The sequence below is a fragment of the Ammodytes marinus genome (genome assembly GCF_949987685.1).
Source record: "Ammodytes marinus genome assembly, chromosome: 6".
NCBI lineage: Eukaryota > Metazoa > Chordata > Actinopteri > Uranoscopiformes > Ammodytidae > Ammodytes > Ammodytes marinus.
Genome location: NC_137235.1, coordinates 26,151,041 through 26,172,537, shown reverse-complemented (window position 1 = coordinate 26,172,537; position 21,497 = coordinate 26,151,041). Strand labels below are relative to the sequence as shown.

The 21,497-nt window shown below is 41.4% G+C and overlaps 2 protein-coding genes across 2 annotated transcripts; one reads left to right on the top strand and one right to left on the bottom strand.

Annotated features, from left to right (window-relative positions):
• Positions 1-1,699: 1,699 nt before the first annotated feature.
• On the bottom strand, positions 1,700-5,479 carry LOC307252407 (beta-crystallin A1-like; the record flags this gene model as incomplete). The annotated part of the gene is made up of 5 exons (XM_080030066.1): positions 1,700-1,847; positions 2,665-2,807; positions 3,546-3,687; positions 5,141-5,259; positions 5,405-5,479. 5 exons carry the CDS (start codon positions 5,477-5,479, stop codon positions 1,700-1,702), a joined length of 627 nt encoding a protein of 208 aa, XP_079886192.1.
• A 4,823-nt stretch (positions 5,480-10,302) lies between these two features.
• On the top strand, positions 10,303-15,528 carry crybb1l2 (crystallin, beta B1, like 2; the record flags this gene model as incomplete). Its single annotated transcript, XM_080029123.1, is given in 8 exon segments — positions 10,303-10,326; positions 10,328-10,438; positions 10,441-10,477; positions 11,546-11,646; positions 12,365-12,483; positions 13,322-13,454; positions 13,586-13,728; positions 15,357-15,528. Coding segments are annotated over 8 exon segments (840 nt in total).
• Positions 15,529-21,497: the final 5,969 nt, after the last annotated feature.

The window sequence follows — 21,497 nt, the reverse complement described above, 5'->3', positions numbered from 1 at the left end:
TTCCTCTTTTTCACTGAAAACATTTTGACATTTTACAGCAGGAAAAAAGATTCAAAGTTCACTGTCAAGACTCACTTCAATAGAATGGAGATACGGTTAATGTTATCCTTAATGAAAATTAAAATGCCCACGGGGAAACCTAATCCTACTGAACATTTATAGTTTCAGGAGTCACATAATTAAGTTTAAATTGGTTTGTAAAGCATTAACTAAGCATTATAGTTAGTTAATGCCTACTTAATGCTTATTGAACATTTCCTAAGCATTTTCTAATGGTTAGTAAATGATGAGTTAATTTTTAGTATGCATTTACTAAGCAATGCTTAATGCTTAGTATTATTGTAAAATGTTACAGTTTGTTCCAGGAAAACAGTTATGCTGTGACTGCAAGCTACCACACTTCCATACTGATTGTTAGACTGATTGTCAGAAGTGTGTATGCTTTTGTAGTGAGTGCACTGAGTTCACCTAGCTTTTTCTGTAAAATGAATGGCAGAAGGAATTTTAAGTTTAATCTGCCCTGGGAGGAAGGGAAGAAATATATTCCACCTTCTCTAGTGGGTATGTTCAACATTTCATCTTTGTGTTTTCCAACAGATGCCAAAGCTACTTAATGTTGCATAAAATTGTCAGTGTATGTAATGTTGTGTTCCTAACTTAAACAGTGTGAAGCTCTTGCACTTCTTTGGATTACACCTGTACGTTTCACTTGTGTTGAATAATGTGATTGTGTTTCTCCTGACTTGTGGGTGGTGTGATGTAAGAATCACCTTCTTTAAATAAAGTCATTAAGGAGAGCCTAACACGTATCGCCATGGAAACTTGAAAGTAGGACCATTTCAAAGAATAGCCAAATTAATGTTATGTTGCAGTTGTTTTGACACAATTCATTCACATACCCACACACATTAAAAGTAATTTAAATCTACTTATGTAAAACGATAACATCTTGTGCGAAAAAAGTTGTGGTTGTGTTATGACGTATCCAAAAAGTTCCTGAAATGACAGCTGCTGTTTGAGCCTATGGACACATGGTCACTTGTAGATAAAAGTAGTTGTTTTTGTAGTTGTCAAAATCTCAGAGAACATCTCATCACGATCCGCTACCTTTATGTCCTATTTGTGCGCTGAAAAAAAAGGCAGAGTTAATACACAGCCAAGGCTCTGTAAACTTGCATGTTTTTAGCTACGCCCCCCCCCCCCCCCTTTGTTTACATACCAGTTTACAGAGCATAGGCTGTATACATGCCAGATTTCCTTTCAGTACACACACAGTACCAACAGATAGCATACTGTGATGAGATATTCACTGATTTTGACAACAAGTGTTCTCCAGAATTGCCTACTCCACCTTTAACTGATTTGTAAATGCCAGACATTTACACGGGAATAACAGGAAGGACATGCCATGTTCTCAATCTGAACTTTATTTATTTATTGCGCTAAGACAAAATGAGTATGAACAGAAATATGAATATGAGCTGGGATAAAGAGGTAGCTGCTACGTTTTGTCACTGATGGTTTGTGTTGTAGTTGTGCGGTCCCGACGAATGAAGCAAGCCTCAGACTCGGAAAAACGCGCCCTAAAGTTCAGGCTTTTGTCTCACAGTCAGACAGGGCCTCTTGCTATGAAGCACAGGAGCATCCAGGTGTTAGCCTGAGCCGCTTTACTGTCTCCAGTCCTGGTCTTTATGTCTTCTCAGTGCCTGATGCGTCTGATGGACTGGATCTTGGGAGTCTGGCAGTGGGAGCCCCAGGTCTTGCAGTGCTGGTACTCTCCGCTGTGTCTCTCACACTCCATCATGTACTGCTGGCCTCTGTAGCCGGGGTACTCATAGCACACAAAGCTGCAGGGAGACAGACAGGCAGGAGGAGGGGAAGTCGGTGAGTAAAAATGAGCTGAATCTTTGATATGATTCTCCAGGTGCTGCTATACTGATTTGAATCCGGGTTTGAGTTTCAAATATTTGAAAAAAGCATAATCTGGAAACAATAAATTGGATCATATTCCTTAAAGAAATGACCGTTTAAATTCAGATACGTGACAATGTTATTACTACCATTACTAATTTAAATCCAGTCCACTTAATATTTTTGGCACATTTCGTTAGGAATCAAAGTGGTCAGCCGACATACACAGCCGTCCCGAGAGCGAAGCCGCTGGTGTGGAGGGGATTTTTTTTTTTTTTTAACTAAACACTAAAGCTGCCTAGAAGGAACAGTTAATGGGCAACTCAGCCCTGTAGGAGTGAGATAATTAGCTGCATGCTAGCAGCTTTATGCGGCTGCACTTAGGCACAGCAGTACTAAATGGAAACACCAGCATTCTTATTACACTCATGATAAGATACAAGTTACATAACGACATAACAGTCGACTGTTCATTTTGTCCGAATTAAAAGTGCAGTGTGGAAAGGGGTTTTGGTTCGTTTTCCAGTACAGACTTGGTAGAAATAGCGCATAATTGCTTGGAAATAAAGTTTTATTTATTTATTCTTACACACTGCACCTGTAAGTCTTTAGCACTGAATATATCTTTCCTCCTCCTATCTCCCTACCTCGCCTTTTTTTTATTTGAATGACTAGTTGAAAGTGGCTGAAACTTCTTGAAAGGCAAAATTGTGTGACTATTCAATGACGCTGAACACTTGAGTGCTGACTTACGCTCCACACTGCACGTGCATGGATCCCACCTCGGGCTTGGTCCAGCCCATGGCCTGCAGGGAGGGGTAGTCGTCGTTCAGCTCGGTGCAGCGGCCGGTGAAGTTCTCCCTCTCAAAGATCATCATACGACTGCTGCTATGAGACTGTGGAGGGGGGTGGGGGGGGGGGGGGCAAGAGAGAGTTATACTGTCAGACGTACGCACAGAGCTCCAGCAGACACTTGGCACCAACGTATAAGTTGCCTCATTTTTGCTATTTTCGAGCTCTCTACAGTCACTCGGTGCGTGGTGGCTCACTCCACTGATCACTCCATCCTTCTGTCACTCACCGTCTTCTCATTCCCTTCTCCATCTTTCTCTCCCACTGCAGCGTTCTGTTATTACGCAACTCAGAATAGCCTTCCAGATGATAGACAAGCCCGGACTCTGACCGCTTTAGAGTAATTAAAAAGCTAAAAACCTTTCCATTTTCAATTGCCTATTTCCACTGTGTATATTACCTTTTAAAATGTTTTATTAAAGGCGGCCTAGGCTCTCTGTGAACGGGCGTGTTGCTTGTTACGGTGGACCCCCTTCGTTTACAAGCCCGTTTACAGAACATAGGCTGTGTATTGATTGACACCAGATTTCTTTCTCAGTGTGCCACACACAGTACGGACAGGTAGAGGATCGTGAGGGAAATATTCACTGATTTTGACAACAATCGTTCTCCACCTGAAAACTGTATACTTTGTTGTTTGATTGGTGTTTTGTTGTAAATCTGTAAGGCACTTTGAATTGCCTTTGTGTGCGAAAATGTGCAATATAAATAATGTTGCCCTGCCTCTGTCTCATAGTAGCCCTTCCCTTTCCCCTTCCCTTCCCTCCTCTGTAGATACTCACAGCGCAGTAGATGGGGCGCAGGGACATGAAGCGCTCCACGTGGTAGGACAGGGAGCCGCTGTAGGCCTCCCAGTTGGCGTACTCTCCCCTCTCCAGGATGAACTGCTGGCCCTGGAAGTCGTGGTGCTCAAAACCAACCCAACTGCACACACACACACACACACAAGAGAGGGAGAGGTGAGAGAGAGTCAGGGGCGGATAATAAAAAAGTTAAACCTGTCTAAAATGATTTACAACATAAAACAGACAGGTGTATGAAACAGGGTGAGAAGATGAAAAATTGCACACAGCAAGAGATGGGGCGGGGGGGGGGCAGATGGGAAATTCCAATCCGTCTCATCCCCCTAGTGGCCACGGGTTAAAAGTGCACTTCATAAAGAGGAGGATAAAAGAGCAGGTGCAGTTAGTTGATAATATCCATTTTTCCTAATTATAGAAACTACAAAAACTGTTTCTACAATGGGTCTCCCAAAGCTGACAAAAAAAACAGTCACTGTTCTGGAGAATCAAAGAGATACTTTACTATTCAACTGTTGCGGAACCTTCAAAGAAGTGTGTCTATACAACTGAAAAACTAGTTAACTTCTAAAACTGAAACCAATCTAATTAAAAACTCATCTAGATAAATAGAATTCAATGTGACATTGTGTCAACAGAATTATTGGCTTAGGTAAATATCTTAACACATTGTTCCATTATGTTAGAAAAAAGTTTAAAAAAAAGTGCCAAAGTTGGAACTATTTTCCCTATTCGTCTATGTCCCCCTGAGAGCAGATGAAACAGATTAGCTGCTATAAGTTATTCCGGGGTTGTTTGTGTATCACTTCAAGCACTTTGTTATTTCCCACCACTGATAGTACCCCGGAGTGTTTCTTTAAAACATACACTCATCCAGTCATAAATACAAACTGTTTTCAAAAAAAGACTCATTATTGCGTTAACTGCACCATAGAAATAGAACAGCACATGAAAGGTATTCCTAAGAGCAGTTTAAAGTTTCCCCTTCAAAAAAACTGTCCACGCTTTTCATCAGAATGATCTTGACATTGTGATCCGCATACGCTTTACGAGAAAGAGGAGGCTGGACACCATTTTCTTAAAAAAGGACACAACCAGGTGGCTTTAAAAGTTCCGCAGCAGAGCACAGGTGGAGTAATGTAGCCTATACGCCAGCTTTGAATAGCCTCCACAAAGTGAACCTCCTGCAGTAAATCAAAGGGCTTAACGGTTGGTTAATAGACCAGGTTTGATCCTCGGCTGAGCGGGATCAAAAGTATTTCAGAGTATTTCATCTGAGAAAGATTTCATATGATCTCCTTCTACGAACTGTTTATGCTGGTTGCACCTTACATGGAGGATGGAGGGACCTCAGAGGTGAGCTCGTTTGTGCCTGGACACTATTTGGTTCCTCTCTCATTTTCTCTACACACACACACACACACACACACACACACACACACACACACACACACACACACACACACACACACACACACACACACACACACACACACACACACACACACACACACACAGAGACAGAGCCAGTCAGCTGTCCACAGAGACTGGCAGCAGGCGTACAGGCTGTGACTCACGCTCCACTCTCCACTCTGATGGAGCGGATGTTGTCCAGGCCACAGTTGTGGATGTTGCAGCACTCGGAAGTAAACTCCACGAACTTGCCCTGGAAATGCTCCTGCTCGAACACAGTCACCTGCACAGAAAGAGGGGAGGAATGAGGGGGTGTAATGTCTGTGTGTGTGTGTTAAGAGTAAGAGAGAGAGAGAGAGAGAAAGAAAAAAAAAGAGAGAGAGAGAGAGAGAGAGAGAGTGTGTGTGTTTGTGTGTGTGTGTATTCACCTTAAAGAAAGGGGATGTACCCATGCTAGGGATGTACATGGGGGAGGTCATGTGGGTTTTATTGAATCGATACATGTCTATAATGGAAAGAAAAAAAAATACACGGATTAATAAATGTATAATAAACAGGATAGGCTATCACTCTGTTAATTATTTTTTCATTTAGGCCTAATGGACAACAAATGTCCAGCTTCTTTAATATGAACTTTGAAAAGGCTACATTAAAAAAAGTTTAAATTGGTACTATCTGTTAACTATAGTTATTCTTAACATATGATTTAATAGTGTAACGTTCAACTTCTCATAAAGCCAATATTATCAAAGAAACAAGCAGCTTAGTCCATATATTAAATGAAATTAATCCAGTAAATCCATCCCGTGGGAAAGTTGTCTCAGTCATTTTCCCTCTGTTGCTCACCTGTAAGCTCTCCCTGTTCTTCATACACCAAATCCTCTTTACGTAGAATCTTGTCGGAACCTGGCGCTTCTGTTTTATACCGGCGTCCACGCGGCGACCCCGTGCTCGCGTGCGTGCGCGCGTGGCCCCTCCATGCAAATGAAGCAAACGAGGATTGTTTGTAAAGTGTAAACACAGCATGAAATGAGAGTGCTACTTCCTGCAGGGTCTTCACTATTAAACTCAGTTGAACGATGTAGCACCTGTAGGAAATACAGTGAACAGAATAAGCAGTAACTATTTAGACTATTCGAGTCTTTTTAGAGCAACATATTAAAACAATACTTTTTCCTTCTCAAGTGTTCGCATTTTTAAAATAATAATAATATAGTTTGTAATAATAATGACTTTATGTTCATACACCGTTCATACAAATGCAGATCCAAGTGATTTTCAATAGGCCTATACAAATGACATGCATGCGTTACAATAGAGATTTACATTGAGATAGAAATGGAATGAGCATCACAAACAGTGATTTGAATCCTACCATACAGCCTAAATAAGATAAGGTGAAACACCAAACACACTCGATATTCTAAGCAAATAAGATAAAATAAGGTTTTACAAAAAGTGGATCTTTCATATCATATAGGCTTTTGCGTAACATGACGGTCATTTCATAGAGTTAACAATAGGCTACATTCATTAAATGAGAGAACAATCGGCAGTTTCTAGTAAACATAGTTAACTGGAGTCGGGGGGCGGGGGGGGGGGGCGACTTCCGGTATTCCTCGCGCTAACTGTGACCAGCTTGACGCAGGTGAGCGTGAACCTCGCGTGCGCTCTGTTCATGGCTGTGCACGCGCGCCGCTCTGGCCTGCCGCTCAGCTGTGCCCCTGCCTCTCTCGCCCTCTCTCTCTCTTTGTAACAGTGTGTGTGCGCCCTGTCGACTCAGCACATCATATACAGCGCAGGCACACAGAGAGGTGAGGATGGGGAATGCGGGGCTGTTGTTGGTCTATTCGTATAGGTCAGCAGTGCCATCGTATAGGGCAACAATGGCCGGGACTATAGGCAGAGAATGAGGAGGATTTGGAGAGCCATCCCGTTTCAATGGTGGCTACCACCAAGAGTCGAGGAAATTGGGACAGAGTAATTCAATGAATTATTCAATAATATATAGGCCTAATATGATAATAGCCCAACATAGAGAGAGAGAGAGAGAGAGAGAGAGAGAGAGAGAGAGAGAGAGAGAGAGAGAGATGGATAGATGCATGGATAGATAGATGGATGGATGTTAGAATAGATAGATAGACAGACAGACAGACAGACAGACAGACAGACAGACAGACAGACAGACAGACAGACAGACAGACAGACAGACAGATAGATAGATAGATAGATAGATAGATAGATAGATAGATAGATAGATAGATAGATAGATAGATAGATAGATAGATAGATAGATAGATAGATAGATAGATAGAGGAAAATGCAGGTATCCAATAGCTCACATAGTCAGTCAACAGGCAGTACAATTGACAAATAAAGAAGGAGTGGACAAATAATAAAACTCAGTAAGATAAGAAAATAAAAAGTAAGCAATATTGCAAATAATTAAAATTGCAAATGAAAAAAGAACCAGAGGTAGATATAACTAAATGAGAGAGATAAGAGAATAACTTTCACCCCATGGCCCTTTGCAGACAAACACATCCGTAACTTGTATGGGCAATGGCCCACAGTTACCATGGCAGCCTCCCACGTGCTTCACCTATGGAAATATGAAGGTGTATTGAACTCTGACATCCCATGTAGTATAAATGTGCAAACATTTATGAAATCGGTTCATCCTAGCCTGAGAAAGGGCAGATAGAGTGTTTTATGTTCTCAATAACCTAGTAAAATGTAGGGTTAGGATTAACAGGACAGCTGGGCCAAGGGAATACTGAGGGAAGAAAAACCTCATTCATTATATTATAATAGAGATTTTATAATGTAATACAAAGTCACAACCACTATCATTCTTCTCTCCACCCATAGTCAATGCTCTGCTCCACCATTATTTCATAACACTTTTGTAGGCTATACAATATGGCGGTGGGTAGTTAAGCACCTCTAACACCAAACTTTTTTCAGCTGGTGATTGCAAGATGCCACGTCACTTTCTCCTGTGTAACTGACTTGACTATATGCATAGTAAACGCTCCATGGAGGACCCCCTTTTATTTCATAAATCGGATGTGAGCTTGTAATTGGAAGCCCCCTCAGGATGATCCACTTATAGCTTTTGGTTCTGACAGCTAATGCACACACACGTCACAACTTTCTTCATATGTGTGAACTATAAAAATACTTTCAAGATGGCAGTTTTAATGTTCAGAGTCGTCCCAGTATTTCACTCTGCAGTACACATGTAAACACAGTGATAACAAACAGGCCTTTACATGATACCTGGCAAGTCAATTGTGAATGTACTACTGTATATGCTACCTTTTTCTGTTGGTAGGAAGATCAATCAAACCTCTCTTTCCCATATGTTGATCAATGGGCTTTTGAAGAGCAGGTTTTTGAAGAGCTAATGAAAAATACAAGTGGCTCTGCTTGGCTCTATTTCATCTTTTCCCCTCAGATCTGCTGCATCATCTTATGGCACGTATGCTCTGATATTATACGAGGGATGGATACATAGTGTCTGTACTTAGATTGCTCATTAAAAAAACAAGGATCACCTGCAAAAAAAAGTGCAGCACCACTATGTAACTGATGGGAGTTGCATGCTTGTATAATTCTGTACCCTAAAAGATGGTTTATATAACCTAGATTTAGTGCCGCAGTGCAAATATTACATATACGTTCTTTCATTACCTCGCATCCTTGGGAGACCAGTGTCCAACACAGGCCTAGAATTGTTTGGAAAGTCCCCCTAAAGTTCATGGGTAAAGCAATAACAGAATTTCTTTCAGTTCTTTCAAGGGCTGTTTTATTGTCATCTCTGGGAATGTTTATCTGTGTGTGTTGCCATGTCAACTGGTATATACTATGCTGCCATTTTGGTAAATGTATCTCAGGAAATGAACTTGAATTCCCTTGTGTATTTTTATACTATATAACTTATAGTAAACCTTGACATGTTTTGACCGCTAAAACTCCTTACACAACTCGTCACAATGACAGCTGACACGTCTTGAGGAAGAGTGGGTGAAGTTCAGCAGTCCGAACATGGCATCATACTGAAAGTGAATACTAGTGTGCATACAAGAAACATTCAAGTTAACATATCACATTAGACTAAATGAACCTTTTTGTGATTATCTCATTTCATTGTGTGGATAAATAAAAAATGAAATCCAGTGACTTGATAACAGAATATCTATCTTACATAATGTCTTTCATACATCATTTAACACTTCTCTTTGCTTGTGCTCGTTATCATCTGTGACAATTATCTTCACTCCTTGCTAGCCATCTGCTCTGAGGAGTATTTTATCATCTTGAAAGTCCTTGTGGACGGTGGGCCTTGAAAAAAATCAAGTCACTGAAATACAGTCCAAACTGAAGGACACTGGGTGTCCTCCAGTTTTCCCACTAGAGGATGGGGAACATGGATGAGAGAGAGGAGGCATCAATAAGAGATGTGTCCCAGAGTGCGTACTGTCGACCACCAACCCTCTTCCCCTCCACTTGTGTGACTCTGTGGCTGCACTTTAAGCTACGTTTATTATTCATCTCATCTGGGGGAACAGCTGAAGCCCTTATTTCCTGCACACCCTTATCAGTACATGTGGTGTGAAGTCACTCGACACGTCACCTCGCCACATGCGGATCTACTTTCGAGGTCGGTTCACTCCCTCCCTCCGTAAACCTCCGATTATGAATAAGCATCTCCTGGACTTCCCCCTCGCCCACCACAATATTCTACCCACCCACACACAAGACATAAGACAAGAGGGCTGCTTTAATTGAATAGCCTTCTCCCACAGTGATGAGGAGAACGATTGCGATTATTGTCCATCCCCCACTCCCCAACCTTCTGAGGTGAACCCCAGAGGTGGAACATGTGAGGTTATTGCTTTCTCGCAGCTTATTGCTTTTCTGGTTTATTGTTTGTTCCAGTGGCCCTTAATGACAGCACAGAGGGGAAGAGGATTGAATAAATCTGTGACAGGCTCTAAAATGTTGTGGTCAGCCTGGCTTAAAACTACTATTGGGGTTATATGGGGCTTAAAAAGTAACCGCTCACTCACTGCAGTCAAACTTTGTATGGACTGAACTCTTTTTTTTTTTTTTTTTTTTACTTCATGGATTCATGTCATGATTAAGTTATTATGAAGTTGTTCTCTCTTTTGATCAAGTCCTCTTTCGGCCAAATACATTGGCTTTTAGTTCATTGCACATAGGCTTCCTCATAGCCTTCTCTTCTTTCAACCTATGTCTCTCTGCCTCTCTTTCTGCCCAACTCTCTCTCTCTCTCTCTCTGCCACTCTCTCTCTCTTTGATGATGGGGGTATTTCTATTCTGTTGGGGGCTGTGAGCTCAGCGAGTTTGTTTCTGTGTGTATAATCCCCTCGCTCCGGGCGCCAGCATATAAAAGCTGTGCGGGGGGCCTGGCGTCACACAGACCACCAGTCTCTGAGCCCCGAGTCTACTCCTTTACCCACACACTGCCACAGGTAAGACAGTGGAGGAAAGCAAAGAATAGAAGGGCAGGTAGAGAGCAGGGACAACCTCATGTGATACCATGATGATGAGATTAATGTATTACCAGTCAGAGCTCCAGATACGAAAGTCAAACATTGCTGGTGCATATTTGGTGAATTTTATTTTGCGCAAAGCCGACAAATGCACTGTGGAATAAACGTTAAGAGTTTATTCTGGGTGTCAATCGTTCTAAAGCTATTGCTGAAAAATGTGAAGGGTGGAGCTTAAAATGTAAATCAAAGTTGGTTCCGGAAAACGTACTCCCAATATGTAAATGTTTTAATGTGCGTTATATGCTTGTATTTGCAAAGAATACATGCCTGTTAGCAGGATGTTATTTTATTAGCGTGTATCATTGATTATTTAGATTGTTTTTGATGTATAGACTTTAAAAATGTGTATTATGAATATCAGTGTAACAATTTCAGTCACTTTTCAGCTTTGTTAGGGATTGGACAGAAAGGATTTTTGGTTGGGGTGGGGTTGGGGTCAGGAAAGGGGGAGAGTTATATATATATATTTTTGATTCCTTTTAGCTGAGGGAGGACATTGGGAAGATTCGGGGAGTAAACTAAAAAGCTAAAAAGAAAATTGTCAGCATGTGGTACAAAGTGATAGTGACAGCTCTGAGTAAAGAATGGCTGGAATATTTGGTAAACAGAGCACATGAATTGGCGAATGATTATTTTCCTATTAACGTATTACATTTAAAAGTATACACCCTCTTAAACTCTGTTATATTCCAATAATGGCATACTTAATTGTACTAATGAAATGGTTATATTACTTTGAAGTATTTTGTTTGATATTTTTTGTTAGGTGAGGTTGTAAAAGTTTTTTTCTCTTAGTAAAGGGGGAGGATAAAGAGCAAATATTACTGTCTGTCACTGGAGAGAGTTTTACTTTGATAGAATAAGAGAAACACAATGTTTAACCTCGCTCTCCACTTCAAATCATTTCAACACAGTCCCTTAATGTGACAGAGGAAGACGCCTATTGAAAACTGACCCAATGCATTCTTTCTTCTCTTGTCTTTGCAGTCAACATGTCTGCCGGAGGAGAGAAATCCAAGTCTGCTTCCCAGACCGACGGGAAGGCCGCTCAGAACAAGATGTCTGAGAAGGGCATGATGTCCTACAAGGTACAGTACACACACACACACACACATGCTCAACTAGACATCAGACATCAGAGATCTACCATTATACCACAGGGTCTTTCTCACACCCTGCTGGTTTCTTATATAGGGGGTGGGACAAAAAAATCGATATCGCAACATTTCGTCACACGTAATTTGTAATCGCAATTTCCGTGTGCTGCTGCATGTGTCACACATTTCATTGTCAGGTGTTTTGTTCAAATGGATTTCCCCTTTTGCTATTTTGAAAGTCACTATTTCAAGCTGCACAATGCAATTTGTTGTGCTTTTTGTGCGATTGGCCAGTTTGTGATGCACAGGTTGCACACTAACAAATCAGATACGCTTTTCATATCAGCTCTGTGAATAGATACATAATTCATGCCTTTTTGACTTTTTGGATATCATCGTTAACCGTGGCCATAACTCCTCACAGTATCGCATTGTGAGTCACTTGTATCGTTCCATCCCCATTCATATAGCTCAGTGAGGGGGCTGTCGACAACCACAGGAAAAAAACGCCATTTTAGATGTACGTGTGTTAGGTCATTGAGTAGGCAGACAGGTCACTTCCTTTGACTTCCTCTATGTTGTTAGGTCACTTTTTCTCCTCCATCAATGTCTTTCCGTCTGATTTTTGTTTGATTTTTGCCTTTGGCTTTGAAACCACCACCGCCTCCGTTCTCACTTTCATGCTTTTTGCTTTACCCCCACTGTACAGATGTGTGTGTACGACCAGGAGAACTTCCAGGGCCGCAGCATCGAGATCACCGGCGAGTGTATGAACGTGTGTGACATGGGCATGGACAGGGTGCGCTCCGTGCGCGTCGAGTGTGGACCGTAAGTAGACTGTGACCCGTATAGGCCTACAGCTGAACACACACACACACACACGCACACGCACACGCACACGCACACGCGCACACGCACACACACACACACACACACACACACACACACACACACACACACACACACACACACACACACACACACACACCGGTAAGTACATATAATGTATCCAACACCCACGGAACAGAAGAGAGCGAGGTGATTTCACACTTGTTCCCCACCATTAGCATTGCTCACTTCGCATTTTAGGTGTTAGGCTGAAGCTTTCACACCAGGTGAGTTGCGGAGAGTGCAGCAGTAGAATTAACTTCAATACTTAAAAACTGGTAATATAACAGAGAAACACACAGCAATGACTGGAATGAAAGTAGTACAATTATCATGTAACAATGTGGTCCAATAATTCAAAGAAGAAAATGACAAGGTGAGGAGATCAGGAGAAAGTCTTTTTTTTAAAGTATGAGCAAATAATTGCCTGAAGAAAGAACACAGGAGAAAAACCTGGACACACAGCAGAAGGTTTAAAATCCATGTGTGATTACTAAAGGCTTACCATAGATGTGCCCAAAGTATTGTTCTAATTAATCAGAATTCCTCAGGAGGGTGACAGCTGTTATAAACTAAAGCTTAAAAGCCCTACAATTATAAAACACCTAAAGGGGACTTCCAGTGATTCAGTAGTGCACTTTTCATAAAGTCTGGGAATTCACAAGAGGAACATTAAAAACAAAAAAACTAATTTACTTCACACTTAAGACCGGTTTTCACAGGCTGACTGTGATAAGATAAACTGCTCAGCACCTTCCCCCTCCCCTTCTCTCCTCAGCTTCGTTGGCTACGAGCAGATGAACTTCTCTGGTGAGATGTTCATCCTGGAGAAGGGAGAGTACCCCCGCTGGGACTCCTGGAGCAACTGCCAGAAGAACGACTACCTGCTGTCCTTCAGGCCCGTCCGCATGGTAACAAGAAAACCCCAGTCCTGTCAACAAAAAACACTTTACCCACTGTGCTAGCTTTCTTTCTTTCTTTCTTCCTGCCTCGCCTCATTTCATCCCTTTCTCTCCCCTCGCCACCATCCACCATCCTCTAGGACCCCGAGAAGCACAAGATCTGCCTGTACGAGGTCGGAGACTACAAGGGCCGCAAGATGGAGATCATGGACGATGACGTTCCCAGCCTGTTCTCCCATGGCTTCACCGATAGAGTGGGCAGCATCATGGTCAGCTGTGGAACGTGAGTATTGAGGCGACAGGTTTACAGCGTCAGAGTTTCTCAGACAAATGAGACTGAGACTGAATAAAGGAGATTCTGCAATGGCACTGTGAGAATTATAAAAGGGTTTTGATAGAAAGTTAACCATGAAAACTGTTTCTAGTAGAAACTGAAATGACAAATTTGAACCTGAAAGTTTGCATAAAATGTGACATTTAAATGAGAATACTGAGAGCTCTCTCTTGTCTGTACGGTACAGTAAATTGAACCAAAAATTGATTAGCCTACATTAGCATCAAGACTGAAATCAGTTAGACCTACTCTGGCTTTGTCCACATGTAAACAGATCTGACTACCAGTACCTCAAAAGCTTATCTATTACACATACATCTCCTTTGTATATCTGTACAAAAAAATAGTGTTAAAGAGTTTTACCGAGGATTGTTAATATGATGTAAAATGATAAGAAATTAGCTTGAACGATGCTAGTCAGAGCCAAGCACTGGCTGTAGCTTCATAGAACAGATTTCAGAGTTCTATCAATCTAACTCTCTGATGAAAGTGAACACGTTTCTCTTTGAACTAATCCTTGTAATACTAGACATCATCTTTTTATCCGCACACTAAGCCGTAGTACGGATATCGCAAAATCCTCTCTGTATTTGCAGAGCAGTTGTCCAACAACACATTTTTCCACTTTTTCAGCTAAAACAAACATTGCACTCTGCATTCACATTGAAAAGACCCACTTCATGTGCTGCTGCATGTGTCAGACAGTTTCCAAATCGGTGCCGTCAGTCTCAAACTGGGAGCATCAGCAACATAATCCCTCACTATCTGAGTTCAGGAATAGAAGCTTTTTCATCAGCAGCTAGCGGAGGCTGCCATGGTGTCACCAGCTCAGTGTCTCTCTCTCTCTCTACGTCAGGGGTGTGGCAGGAAGCACAGCTGTCTCTTAATTGCTGCGATTACCTGATGTGCGGTGCTTCTCTAGCCTGATACAAACAGCTGAGGGAGGGGGGAGGGGGTGATTCTGTACCTGGTAAACAGATCAATGTCTTGATCAGGGGTTCACTGTGACATAGCATGTCTCTCTCTTATCACCTTGTGTTTTCTTTCCCTGAATCAATTTTTCTTAAGTAAAGTCATGCCCCCACTTTTTCCACGTCATGTTCTTGATGACTGCAACCTTGCTAACTATCCCACAGATAAAGGACAAATGAAAAGAAACTGTCCAAAGTAGTTCATATTGCAGGGAAGGTGATTGGCGAGTCACAAAAACAACTTCCAACAATATTTGACAGAGCAGTACATCAGAAGGCTAATGGCATTATCGCAATTTCTTTAAATATATTAAAACATTTGAGCTGCTTCCATCTGGAAGTATAGATTCAGGGTGCTTAGAGCCTGCCCCAACATCTTTAAGACTTATTTTATTCCCTTTTGCCAGTCAGGCATTCAACACAATCTGATTTTGCTGCGAATACTTGTTATTTCAGACTTGCTCTTTGATACTATTTATTTAACTTATTTGCTGCTACTCGTTGTTATTTTCCCTACATTCTGCCTCTGATGCCTATATACTCAATCTAGTCAAATCTTATCCCATTTTCAAATAAATAAAAATTCCCTCTTTCCTTCTCCACCAGCTGGGTGGGATACCAGTTCCCCGGCTACCGTGGCAGCCAGTACCTGCTGGAGAAGGGAGACTTCAAGCACTTCAATGAGTTCGGCGCCCGCTGCCCCCAGATGCAGTCCATCAGGCGCATCCGTGACATGCAGTGGCACCCCCACGGCTGCTACACCATGTCCTCCAAGTGAAATCCGGCGAGGGCGAGGAAGAGAGGGATGGGAGGAGAGACGGAGGTGGAGGGCGGGCACAGAGATGGAGGGGCAAGCGGGGGAGGGAGGGCCAAGAAGGAGAGAAAGAGGGAAAGGGTGTAGCATTTTCTCTTGGTTCCCAGAATCTTTCGGAGGTTGCACATAGGTCAAAACAGTAGGTTAGGGTTATTTTTAGTCGCTGGAACTGTGTAACATCTGGTGACCAATAAAAAGTCATTCAAAGTGTATAGGACGATATAATTACACGGACCATCCAGACTGTATCCTGACCACAAAAACAATTTTCATTCTCCCTCCTGCACCGTCTCTGTCTGTCGGCTCCCCTATCTCCCCACTTTCCTCTCTCTCTCTCCTCCCCTCCCTCCCTCCCTCTCTCCCCCTCATACCTCTCCTCCACATCACACCGACGTCAGTCCATGCTCAGCCTGATTGGAGCCTGACTGACGGCAGGGTGGCGGTGTGGATGTGTGTGTGTGTCTGTGTCTGTGTGAGTGTGTGTGTGTGTTTGTGTGATGTGAGGGATCTGATTCAGGAGAATGCCACAGAATGAGAAATTGTGGCAAAGTCTCTGTGCTCAGATCCAGCAGACACATCAACACTAAACCCCAAATAAAGCATCTCGCATCCTGCTCCACTTGCAATGACGTCTTCTTTAACACACACACACACACACACACACACACACACACACACACACACACACACACACACACACACACACACACACACACACACACACACACACACACACACACACACACACACACACACACACACAGACAATTGTGATTTATACACTAGCATATATGTTTTGAAATGCATTAATGGATTGGCAAATAAACAGGAGTTTATAGAGACCTACAACAGAGCTCAAATAAATGCTAGTACAACTGCATGTGAATAAAGTTGTATAAAGTATTTATCGGCTTCACAGGGAGCAGAGTGAAGCGTGCTATTTGAGTCAGTGTGGGTTGGGGCTACGACTACTAGCTACGACTACCATAAAACACAATACATTACAAATGACATAATACACATTTTATTACAATAATATACGTGAAATAACATCAGCAATACACATTATATGCACACATACATACACATATAGGCTACATACACATATACAGTACGTACATACACACATGGACACACATATACACACAAACACGCACACATACATGCATACACACACACACGCACAGACACACGCACACAGACAGACACGCACACGCAAACACACACCAAACACGCACACACACACACACACAGACACAGCTAGACCTAAGATTATGTTTGGGGTAAACTAACTCGAATAAGGGGGTGCTGGTTTCATCTTCTTCTCTAAGACCCAAAATACACTTTTATCGACCTAAACTTCACACAACCTGAATAGATTGGCTGAATGGATTTTGTTATTTTCATAGCACGTCTTGAGGTAATTTGCGATTTCTTTCCCCAGTCCGCCCACATCGCTCAATGCATGCTGCGGACTGAGATTTGATTTCTACTAATGGAAAACAATTTGGACCATTGAAAATGTGTGATAGAAGAAAACACTCAATATCCTCCATTGTGACCACTAAAGCAGCACATTGTGATTTCAAGCGTTCTATGATGTATTATTTATCTTTCTCACCAAAGGGAATTTTGATGCTCGGAGCTACAACTGTACAATGAGTGATTCTACCCCTAAGGCTGATCAAACAATGGGTTCATTAATAATGTAATCCGTACATTCTGTCAGTGCATTGTGGTTTTCCCCACAGTGACGTCAGTGATGGTTAGATGGTTTTCAAAGAACAGGGATTCTTTTTACATAGCTGAGAGTGCTTGGAATAATTCAATGAGACAAGTTCCAGTAACTCTATCACAGTATTGTTAAATCATCCTTAGCCACGAAATGATGAGCACAATACAAAAATAGGATTCACTATGTCATTTTATCAGTCAGTAAGCTGATGACCAATCCATACACTTTCTATTTTAATTCAACAACAGATGCACACACATGAATAATATAAACCTCTCTTGAAAACCACCTTTTTTTTTTAAAGGTGTCAAACTTTAAACCCGGGGATTTTTCAGTCTACAGTATCCCAATGTGTGCCAGTTCTTTTAGAGCATGAAGCAGTTTATTTAAACAATATCCAATAGTTTGTATTGTTTTCATTTTCACACCATCTCGTGTTGAAAAACAAACATGCAATTATATTATCCAACCTCTGCAATAGCGAGAAACAAAGCAGCGAGAAATCTATATATACTTATGCATATCAAGGAGATTAATATCTTAACAACCGTGGAACCGTCTTTTGGTCAAGAAACTGAGTTAAAGTTACGTCAGGGTTTGGTAGACCAAGTGTCGGTCTAGTCGAGAGGAAACTGCACAACATTTGTTAAGATACATTCACACTATGCAGGTTGAACAGGTGAATTGTAGTTCATGTCAACCCAACTCAGTAATGCCATCTTCAGGTTATCTTTCATCATTCTACCGTGGCCGTGACTGCACGCACGCATGTGTGTCTGTGGCGTGTCTGCAGTGCTGGCTGAAACCCCTCCCCCCCACACACACACAGAGTGTGGCAGACAGATTCAACAGACTAGCTTTTATCATCCGTAAATAGTTTGTGTTTTTTGTGATGTGAAATCAATGAGGCAGTGTCTCCTGAACATATTGAAATCAATTTCAAAACTTTGTTTAAAAGCAAAAGAAAATGGTTTGTTGATTTATCCTGTGGTGAGAAAATCAAGCAGAGTGATACGTTGTAGAAGCAAAAGGTTTATTCTCAATAGAGACAGGTAAACTGGGTGGGAGAAAGGAGGGGGAGACGGTTTGGGAGGCAGACAGGTTTAAGATACAACAATGGCTTCAGTTCACCATAACAACAATGCAATGTTCTCAATTTGGCCAGTCATGTGAGGGGGAATGATGGGGGGGGGGACAGTTTGAAGATGGCACCAGGGGAGTTCTGAGCATAGTACAATAGGAGAGGTGTGGCCCGTCTGAGTGGTTTGTTGGATACACATTTGAGCAATCTACATTTCAGTTTACAATTAAAAAACATTCAATATATATCATTACACTTATAAGTCTATACAAGATAATAACAAATGTTTCCCATTGCATTAATAAGTATTCCAACATTTGAGTCCAGAGATATATCATATGCAAAATATGCCACCACAATCCTACACTGTTATCACTTACTAACCGTATACAGGTATACATGTGAATAGGGTTAGCACACCCCATGTAGCTACACAAGGTCTATACGTTCAATCAGGGAATGAAAGTGCAACTAATTAGTCACTCTGACCTGAAATCCATGGCTTCAATAACACGCCTCCAGTGGGATTCTGTATATTGACCTGATTTACAAGACACAAGAAGACCTAGAATAGACCCTTTGATGCATTTTACAGTAGATTTAAAAGGTGCTCCGAGGATCTTTCAGCTTTTGTTAACTCTTGCACCTCCTTTGGACAAAAAAGGTAGTGTTTTTTTTTTACTATGCCAGCTATAGTTCCAGGGTGAGGGACCCATGACAAAAGCATAATGAAAAACTATATAGAAATAGCATTCTTTGCACTGATGGTCTTGCTGTTACATGTAATTTATGATCATCAGAGGGAAAATGAGACTGTTTCAGAAATATTTCAAAGTTCTTCATATCACCTTTAACATCCTGATGGGTTTACGTCTTGACTTTGTCCATTTGTACTCAGCAGACACAGCAGTGTTGAAACTTTATTCTATTTTCATTTTCCTCTTTTATTAATATACTGTATACATTCTTGTACATGAAAATTAAACGAAAAAGAAGCAAGTTGTAGCTCCAGTTTATGTTTTGTGGATTGCTGTTTTAAATGAATAGATTTTGAATGCATCAGTGCCCTCTCTGATTCTGGGTCAGTGTTGGATAAATTCCATAACGGTGCCGTGTTCTGTCCTAGTTGCATAGACAGCTTTCTGACTTTGAGATGTATTCAGTCTTTCTTCTCTGTTGCATTAATATCCACAGGCGCACAGAGGCTTCAGTAGAATTCAAATTAGCTGAACGTTCCAAACTGAAGAAATTTGATAGGACTTACTCAGTTGTGATATGAGATGGTTAAACGTACCTGCCTTGGTGAGCTCTGGATTGTTATGAATCGCCATTTCAAATGTCTGACAAACTGATATTTTTTATCAAACGTGTCAGTTACCAGTCCCAATAGTTTTACTCCGTGTCCATATATGTGTTACTTCTAAATGACTGAGAGCCTTATCCAACCTCAGATTATTCAGCATACTCCTCCACGACCCCGTTATCCCAGTTTTCCTCAGACAGAATCTCATCAGTTTTCTCTGGTCAGTTTCGTGACTGAAGTACTGTTTCCAAATCCACACTTTTAATTTGTTTTCCTCTTCGGATCCTGGGTATCAGCACCAACATTTTTAGTTTGAAACTTACAGAATGGACGAGGCATTGTGTGTTTCCTTTTACTGCTTTGTTAACAATTATTGACTTTTATTTTTAGTTGTTAAAGGTTGAGAAGTATCAAGTTGTTTTAATTGTACCCGTGGGTGAATTTGGATTGCAGTTCAAGAAAAGGCGTTCAGCTCAGAACACTCAATAAGAAAGACACATAACAAAAAACTTAGCATACTGAATACCAAACACACAACAAAAAACAGAAGACAAAAATCACAAAAGGTGCTTGGGACATCAGAATGTTCACGCAAATGATATGCCACTAGTGGCACTGACACCATTTATTCACATACAGGGGCGCTAGCCATGGCACTGAATCCTTCTGTCTTTAACTCATGTGATGAGTAACGACAACAACATTGTCTAACATCACTCGTAATGAAACATTTTGAGAAGATTTAAATGTTGCTTTATTGTTTCCAGCCAGTCAGAAAGAGGCATTGAGGATGCAAAACTGTTTTATAGTGGGACACCGTGTAAAAGCAGATCCCAGATCGTATGATTTTATTTGCTGACTTTTTCTTAGCGTTTAACAAAATGCAACCTCATAATAATAATATAATAACGAGAGAGACTTGCCTCTTATTCTAATCTAATAATACATGAATCCTTGCTGCCATGATTAGAGACATGAAGATTCTAATGTAAACCCCCTTTGCTACTCTCCTTTGCGACAGCTACTTGACAGGCAGGCGTAGAACAAACTCAAACTCTGAGACATTACATGTATAAATATAGTGCATAATAAAAAGACATGTCCCACATACAGGAGACAGATGTGGGAGTTGTCACCCCGCTAAAATGTGTGTAAGTGGAGAGAACAACTGAAATAGCAAAACCAATGGGACAAGCTGAGAAAACATCAGGGCACTTAAGAATACTTATGACCTCACTTCATTCACCTAACATTTCCTTTTTGGGTTTTTAGACATTTCCATTCCCAGACTTTTCCATCGTAGCTGCACAGGGAATATTTCTTCACTTCTTTGACACTTGAAAGAAAGATCCAACCCACTTTGGAAGAAGATGTTGTTGTAACTGGGGCAACATGGTTGAAGGGGTTTATTCAAAAAATAAATGCATTTTAGCACAATCATCATTATTTTTTAACCGTCCCATTCCTAAAATACTTTTGAAACTGAGGTTAAAAAAAGAAAAAATAAGAATCTCATGTGGTACAATTCCAGAAATAAACTCTCTTGGTTCAGCCCGTCACTCTTCCTCCCATCCAACAAGAGCAAAGGGAAAGGCACACTTCACTTGCCCCCCAGCACCCAGTTTACTTAAGACTATAAATACATTGAGATAAGACACCTACAAGGTGCTGTGAGCCTTAGACTCTACCAAGCTAAAAATGGACCGGAGGAGTATTGACGTCAGACCGACACGCACGCACAGACACACACAGACAGACACACACAGACACACACACACACACACACACACACACACACACACACACACACACAC